The sequence below is a fragment of the Borostomias antarcticus genome, assembly GCF_949987555.1.
Source record: "Borostomias antarcticus genome assembly, chromosome: 21".
Classification (NCBI taxonomy): Eukaryota; Metazoa; Chordata; class Actinopteri; order Stomiiformes; family Stomiidae; genus Borostomias; species Borostomias antarcticus.
The window spans coordinates 3,868,531-3,876,855 of NC_140254.1; the positions used below are offsets into that span (position 1 = coordinate 3,868,531).

The 8,325-nt window shown below is 43.5% G+C and overlaps 1 protein-coding gene across 2 annotated transcripts; it reads right to left on the minus strand.

The window, feature by feature from the left end:
- Positions 1-305: 305 nt before the first annotated feature.
- Positions 306-8,059, minus strand: sdhaf3 (succinate dehydrogenase complex assembly factor 3). 2 transcript variants are annotated; one of them, XM_084455700.1, is made up of 3 exons: positions 7,670-8,059; positions 859-1,075; positions 306-348 (listed from the first exon to the last, which is right to left on the minus strand). In XM_084455700.1, the coding sequence occupies exons 1-2, from the start codon at positions 7,841-7,843 to the stop codon at positions 875-877; spliced, it is 375 nt and encodes a 124-aa protein (XP_084311826.1). In that variant the 5' UTR covers positions 7,844-8,059; the 3' UTR covers positions 306-348; positions 859-874. The 2 variants fall into 2 exon arrangements, with proteins under 2 accessions (XP_084311826.1, XP_084311825.1); XM_084455699.1 differs by lacking the exon at positions 306-348 and having other exon boundaries at positions 785-1,075.
- Between the last annotated feature and the right edge of the window lie 266 nt (positions 8,060-8,325).

Here is an 8,325-nt window from a genome sequence, read left to right on the forward strand (position 1 = left end):
GTCATTTCCGCTGCACAAAAGATTGTGCAGAATGGCCAGAAAAGTCTGCTGGCTTGCATGCTGCAAAATACGACCGAATGTAGTAGTACATCCTGGTATTTTTGCAATACTGCATGTGGCATACTATGTATTGGCACATACTACAAAACTTTTTGGCAGGCTACAGTACAGTATATAGTATAGAAGTATGCGATTCAGAACGCAGTCTTGGTCCAATTGTAACATAAATAAGAAAGGGCCGAATAGAAAAGGCCTCATTTCAATAACCCTTCAATACAGTATTATTCATTCTGCTGATGTGTATTCATTTATTCAATCATTGTGAAGCGTAGATCCATATGAATTGCTCTGCAATGTGGAATAGAAAGAGCATATTACATGTCACATCATGTCATCCAAGTCCACAGCTTTACGGCTGGATATTGAGGCGTTCCTTTCACAATTTTCACACAGAAGATGAGAATTCTGCTCTGACGATAGCAAATTATCAGTGAGGCTGAAAGAAGCGTCATTGGTTTGAGCACGCCATGCATTTTTGGCCAGGAAACATCTCCACTGACGCTTTGTGTGTATGTCGGCATCAGCACAGCATTGTACTTTGCAAGGACATTTACCAAGGAAGCTCATTCTGGCAACCAAGTGAGTATTTAGCTCGCCTAAGTCACGAGGAGGTGTTTTTATTGTCAGACACAGCAATGAAAGACAATCAAATACTGTAAACAGAGACATGAGAACTGTGGTGTCATTTCAATATAATTACAATCTTTCAAAAGTCTCCATTCTAAATACAGTTCTATGGCTGTGTATAGATCATTACTGTTGAGGTATCCAGGGGTGTCAGTATTTGTTTTGTATTACCGATGTAGCTTGGTTGCTACTTCTGAGCACCATCCTCTTGAACATCAAACTGCCTGTTGGGCTTAGTGGACTCCAGCATGAGTTCGTACAGCTGGCCGACCTGCTCATCCTGGAAGAGCTTGAATTTGTCGTCCGTCAGCTCGACTCCGAACTCCACCTTCTTCAGGCGGTCCCCCGCAGACTCCAGCACTTGGGTTTGTACTGTGTCCCTGTAGTTCTGAAGGGACAGGAGAGCGTTTCAGGCACAGCCAGTAAAGCATATGTGATATCTACCCGCCCCCCCTGCCATAGTGAATTTGCAGTGAAACAACATAGTCCTCCTGACATGGACAATCTGTTTCATTAATGAAGCAGTACAACAGGCATGCGTGGATGTACAGTATTACAGCAGTATGAGCCCTTATCATCTCTTCAGTTTGTGAACATTAGCATACTCCCGGGTAGCTTCCTTTGAGAAAATTACATCTGCATGAATCTATTCAATATATTGCTATTTTGATTGGAATAAGGGAGTCCAGTCTGGCATTGTGTTCCGGATTTTCATTTCCAAGGATGCAGTGACTATTATGGGATGTAACAAGGGTCACCAGAACAAGATATGAGGTCATTCTGAGGTTAATAAAGGTTACAGCCCACACCTGACCTGGGATGAACCTGCGATGGAACCGCTGTTACAACGATTTCAGCTGCCTAAGAAAAGCAATCATGTGGATGGGCTACATGACTTAAGTTGCACAATGAAGTCAGGTCACAGTTCCAGTCCCGATTGAGGGCTGGTTAAAATGCTAGATCCTAAACCTCAAATTCCACCGAGTCCAGCATGTCTCTGGTTCTGGCTGCTGGCCGGCCACCTGAGTATATTGAGGTCACTCTAGATGATGCTTGTGATTTCACCAGCACGTTTTCAGAAACGTCCCAGAACTGGCTCTCTGCTCTGCTCCGGTAACAATACAAACCAGGTCTATAAAAAAAAATATATATATATACAAATGTCTTTGAAATTGAGAGTTTAACATGTTTTTTTGAATGATTTTTCACGGTGCCCACCCACATCCATTGTATGACCAAAACGGTGGCAGAGCAATTATCAGACTTTCTCAAAAGTGCTAGTTTTGTCAACTTTTTGATCTGAACCATTGTATATGATCATAAGTAACCTTAAAATAGGGCTAAACATGATTTTCCCTTTACTACTCCTTTAAGTCAGTTGGCAATACTCTAAATGCAGATTTATTCAACAGTGGCAGTGTAGTTTTACTGTAGCTTTGTCCCCAAGGAGACATAGCTTTGGTGATCTGGGCAGGTCATATTCTAACCAATCACCCATATGCAGTATCCCAGCACATTGCTCCATAAAGGACCACGGGACATAATGCATTAATGTGTTGACCTTGTTCTGTTCTACATTTCCAATTTAATTAAGCTGATTTTATTACGTTTTCTTGGGGTATAATAATATCTATTTCGAAATTTATGTTGAATAAATTTGCCTTTGGCCTCTCTAATATATTCCCAATTGTTGGAAATAATCTATCATTACTGCTCGTTGCTTCAGGAGACTTTTTCCAGCAGCATGCATTTCATTTTCATGAATCAACTAGAAGAACCAATCAGGGGCTGCATCCCCACTTCGGGGCAGAGCAACATTCACAACCGTCCATTATCTGACCCATCTATCAAGGCAGAGTGTACATGTGTCCGGGTATGTAGGGTCGACCATGCACTTCACTGCCTAGCCACGCGCTGCCAGGGGATTGAAATGGCCATAACTCCACGTGAGAAGGTCACAAAGACGTGGTTTGGACTGGCAGAACGGTATCGAAATAGCCACTGCAGCAATACCAAACATCCCATACTAAACTTGTTTTGCCAGCTCCCCATGTGGGGGCGCTAGACACATGGGGTTTGGACTCTATGCAGGGGAGAACACCGAGTGCCGGCTCCGTAGGCTATGATATGATTTAAGTAGAGTAGTTGTACTATGACGGGAACTAAGATTACATACATTTATAAGATTACTTAATCAAAAGTTCAGTTTTCTTTCATAGAAAGATCCCGGAGTAGAAAAGAAACGTTAAGAGGCCATGACCAGCCATTCAGAAAAAGCTTCTTCAGTGTTGGCACTAGTTCAATGAAAGAAATGACAAGTCATTTGTCTGAAAGGCTTTCTCTTGTCCATAATGTAATTAGGCTACTTTTATCATTTGTCAAGGGGTAATATTTTATTGGAGATTGGCCATTCATGTGTTGAACCACTAGCAAAAGCTCTCTGAGGTTGTAGGGGCGACGAGGCCCAGATTTTTCTTTTTTTTTTTAAACCGGTGGGGATAAAAATCGCAAGCTACTTTCTCAAGTGCCCAGCAGCAGTGAAATCTCAATTTACTCCCTCTGCGTCAGTCCTAGCCTGGGCAACAGGCTGTGCACAGACTGTACAAATACTCATTCAGTAACCCACTCACACAGGGCTGGATTCCTTCTTAAGCAATTGGGGTTGAAGTACCTCCCGGATCAGGCAGCCCCTGCTGCCATCTCACCAGATTGGAGGAGATGCGAACATGGTGCTCGAGGTCGAGACCTCCACTGAATCGACATGGATCGCCTCTGGTCTGCCGGCCATCAACTAATAATCCCCCTCCCCACTCTGCACCCCCCACCCCCCAGTCTGCATCTCCGCCGCTCAGTCAAAATCTCCACCTCCGCCCTCTCTCTCTGCACCCCTCCCTTCTCTCTACCTCTGTCCTACTCCCAGGGGAAAGCTTGTCCATCTCGATTCAACCGATTTATTAGGAGCAGAGAAGTCCCGGGGGCCTCTGCTGTAACCGGATTAGACTGAACACTCAGTGCTTGTAATCATATTTGGAGTCTCGCTCCTCGTCTACTCCTGCCTCTGCCGCCCTTCCGCACTTTCCACAGGCAGAAGCTCGGAACCCGAGACGCAGCGGTGATTCACCAACTCCTCAATGAATGGACGGAGAGTGCAGAGGGAGAGAAAGAGAACTACTCTTTTCTTGGTTGCAGTCCAAACCATTCCTCTCTTTACAACTTTTACTATGGCTGCCGTTGTCACTACGGACATCTGAGATCTTGCCATGTCTTCGATCTCTCATTTCACGGTACCATTCTGCAATGTGTCATCTTGGGTGCAGAATGTGAGCCATGTGAACTAGAATATTAATTACACATCGGCTCTGACTGGGGGTTTGTTCTTCAAACACACTGTGATGATCGGAGATAAGCCGACTGACTAGGCCTACCTCACGTGACGGAGAGATAGGCTAGATGAGGTGTGTGATGGAGCCTGAAAGGTGAGGAGGGAAAGCGGGAGGGCGGGGGAAAGAACCTACGTCGGTCCTATGGGCTGCTCTCCTGGGTATTGACAGACAAAAATAACGTTTTGGAATCCAGCTGTAATCACCATCCACTTAATTAGAGTCATTACCTGCAGATGGGTCATTTTCCCATCCCCTGTTATCCATAATCAGGTTGCAAAACAGTAGCTCTCTCATAGCCATCAACACTGGGCTTGATTCAATGTTTTGGCAGAAGGGTCAGGGTGGGAATTACATGGAGGCCATGGCTGTCGATGCCCCTCGCTCTGGCCGTGATTCCCTGAAAATAATTGTACGCCCTGCAACCACCGAGGCTTTTGTGCCCCTGCTACTGTCAAAATATCGAGGTTGCTTTAAAAGCACCAGTGGTCTATAATTTTCTTAACATTCCAAAATGAATTCAGTGTAAACTACGTTATGGCAGTATGAGTATATATTGTAGCCTGAGCTTGATGCCAAGTGACACTGGCGCGTGTATTCAATTGATCCACATCCAATCCACAATCTATAGGCTACTGCTGCAGTTCTGGTTCGAATAGGGAGTGCAAGCAAGATAGCCAGTAAATATTTAATGACATGTTTTAAAATGCCAGTGCCCAACTGTTCTTCGTTTTCAACAAAACAATTTCCAAAGCAGAGAAAGTCCCTGTCCCGGGTGATAGCTAACATTAGCTAGCTAGCTATCGTTATTCTAGCTAGCTCCAGACCACAGGCAGCACCAGTTAGTTAGCCAATGTTACTTATGTTAACGTACAGCCCAAATTGATAGCTGACCTACTGAGTGCTTAACTGAATCACACCCTGTTTTTGTGTGGCTGTAAACCAGCGCACCTAGGATAGCGTTTGCCCGGTTATCACTCCCTCCCTCCCTCCCTCCCTCCATTGAATGTTGTCCTGCTGTCTCTGTTAATTGGCACCACAAGAGGCAGTAGTCCCAGCACACCAAAATAAATAAGGACACCAAAATCAACGCACCGATCTCCACTGGACAAGTAGAGTAGTGGTGAAAGTAATGGACTCCCACGCGGGACATCAAGGTTCAAGGCCCCGGTGGGGATGATTTTATGAGACTATACCCCAAACCTCCACATGTACATCCTTTCACTCCAACCTTAACCCTTTGCCTTATAGGTCAGATCCCGTCCCAACCCTTATTCTAACCCCAAGCCTTATTCAAGCCCCAACCCACAATAGGGACTGGGAGGACACCAAAATCAACTTGTCCATGTCCACTGCACAAGTAGAGTAGCGGTGAAAGCAATGGACTCCCACACGGGAGATCGGGGTTCAACACCCCAGTGGTGATGACTTTATGGGACTATACCCCAAACCTCCACATGTTCATCCTTTCACTCCAATCTTTTTATCCCTTACCTTTGTCCAGAAACAGAAGTTGAACCAATTGCAAAATAGCTAATGTTACATGAATCATCAGTGTAACTGCTTTAGCCACTGACCACTAATGTTATGGAAGCTGCTGCTAGTTGTTATGAGCTCTTGCGCTAACTGGCTACCCCCCTCTTTTGTGCTGGATTAGCATCGGAAGCATTGAAACGGGTGTGTCCAGACGACAAGACCTATATTAATTTATCAGACATTATTTCATGTCATTTCAATTCACAGCCATTTCAGTGGCATGACTAGCTTCCGTTCTATCAGCCCCAGAGGACGGCTCTCTCTCACCCTGCTAGGTAGATTTGGGTAGAGTTCCTTGGACAGAAGGACGACTGGGCGGTGAGAATAGCGTTCCTTCAAGTAATTTCAAAATAAGGGTCCCATGAACATTGAACTTTTAGTATTTAGGGGTTGGTCATTTCTCTGTGTGAGAATTGTTAAGTGTGGCTTGAGAGGCTGAAATGAGTGTGTCTGGCAGCCCTGCTTGCTAGTTAGCTAACCAACATAGCTAGAATCAGATTACACTTGGCTGGTTCTAATATCGAACGATTAGTATCTAAACTAATTACACTGTACTTGCCTTTCCAGAATGTCGCGACTGAAACGTCTACAAGATTCTGCTGCTAAGTGCGTGCTATAAAATGATTTTGTCAGGATTGCATGACGTATGAGGTATGATGTTGTACTGATACAAAAAAGTGAATTGCTGTTTTTCATGTCATTCATGTTTCTTATTGGACATAGAGAACAGTTATTGTACTGCATAATTCAATTTGGGTGGTAAAAGGGTTAGTTCAGTTTATATTTGGATTCGATATCATGTCCTAAGATCCTTGTCAATAGTCTCAAATATAACAACTTTTAAGCCGAGTTATTTATTCGTAGGCTCCAAATCCTCTTATTTGTGCCTTGGCACATGGCCTTTGGGCCCTGACATTTTGAGCCACGACACTGAAGGCCAAATGCCCTTTCCCCTAAAATTACAAAATTCCTGTCTATTTTGTGAACAAGGCAAACATGTACTAAACTGTGGACCTGTAATTTACAACTCTCTGTCTGACAAGTGCAGTATACAAAATCATTCCTAAAAAAGGGAAATCAGTCCCTCAACATTGCAATGGGCTGCTGAAGTTTATTCACTAAAATATGAGATGTGTTGCCAGCAACGTCAGTCTGAATATGTCCACGTTTCAGAACTTGCAGCAGTGATGACTGACATGGCATAATGAGAAGTCTGTGCGCTGCTGGTATATCTTAACCATGATTGTCGAAACCATCTTAAATGAGAGTGGTAGAATGGAGGGGGCTTGGCATTAAACTGCTTCAGAGCTCCTTGAGTGAGTAGGCCTACAGGTACTCTACAGATGGGAGGGGGGAGTAGTTACTCGGCTTCATGTCACATAATTTGTCAGGCCCTGACTACATAACTACAGTACAACAGAAGTTTTCATCTAGCTTTTCATTACTGTGTCTGGTCAGAAGAAGCCATGTTATCTTTGAAGACATTCCAAATTTAACCAGTTCTGCAGAAAATGTAGGCTATATATCCGAAATGTGGCAATAGAGATTTTGAAATAGATTATACTTTATTGATGCCCAAGGGGAAATTGTTGATATTTGTAACATTAATGTTAAAAGGATGTCATGTAGGCCTTAAAATAAGCGTGGATGTCTGAAACCCAACTAGCACTATCTCAAGGAACCAAAATAGGCGCTATTGGGCAATTCAGAAATGATTGCCAAGCCTAGTCTGCCATCGTGTGGAGTTGAGTTGAAATAGCAGAATCTTCAAAATCTTGTAGTACCCTTTTAATCTAGACAGCTGCAATTATTGTTTTATTAGATCAACTATTTAATCTACAGTACCTACATGTGGGAAACTTTGAAATATTCATATACTGTATAATCATACTTTAATTAATTTAATAAATTTGCATTATCTAAAATCTGCATCTTAAGAGTTGAGGCAACCAATTGTCTTGCATTTCACTTTCAATTCGTCTGGGTTTGACCGCGAAAATGTAACTTTATTTCGCGATGAGTCTGGTTTACCAGGCTAAGTTTGACTGTGGTTTCTCTTAACTCACCTCCCATTCTTTCATGAAGCATTCCACCTCCGCAGGAGACGCAGCTTTGTGTCGTCTAAATTCGTCTTTGACATATTGGTCTCCAAGGGCTCTAAGGTCTATTGGCATGAATCGATGTAAGATGAGAATCCTCTTGTACAGCGACCGTACTGTAGATACATGGGCAGGTGCCATTATACCGGCTAGCTAGCAGTTAGCTCAACGCTCGCGACACAGTGAGCAGTTAGCTAGCTAGCTCGTGAAGACAGATGATGATGGCCAGACAAAATTAGGTGACAAACAGATTACAAGTTTCATACCCCTGTTATCATGACAGACGCGCATTGAAACGTACACTTCTATGCACATCACATCACTGACAAACAAAAAGTTCGCTAGAATGACAGTTGTCCTGTCGTGTCCTTGTTTATTTCCATCTTCTTCCTTTTATCTGCGGTTGGCATTGAACGTTAATGATACCGCCACCTACTGTACTGGAGTGTGGGTCAGAGAATCGTTTCTGACCTAAATCCATCATGCAACTCCAAAGTCAACACGAATTCTCCCATTCTCTCTCTCATACCTTTTCTTAAAGGTGCTGTAGATCAATCATAAAAAAACACCCTAACAGGGCTCGTGAGCAGTGTTGCCAACTCTTCAGTAAGGGAAGTAGCTAT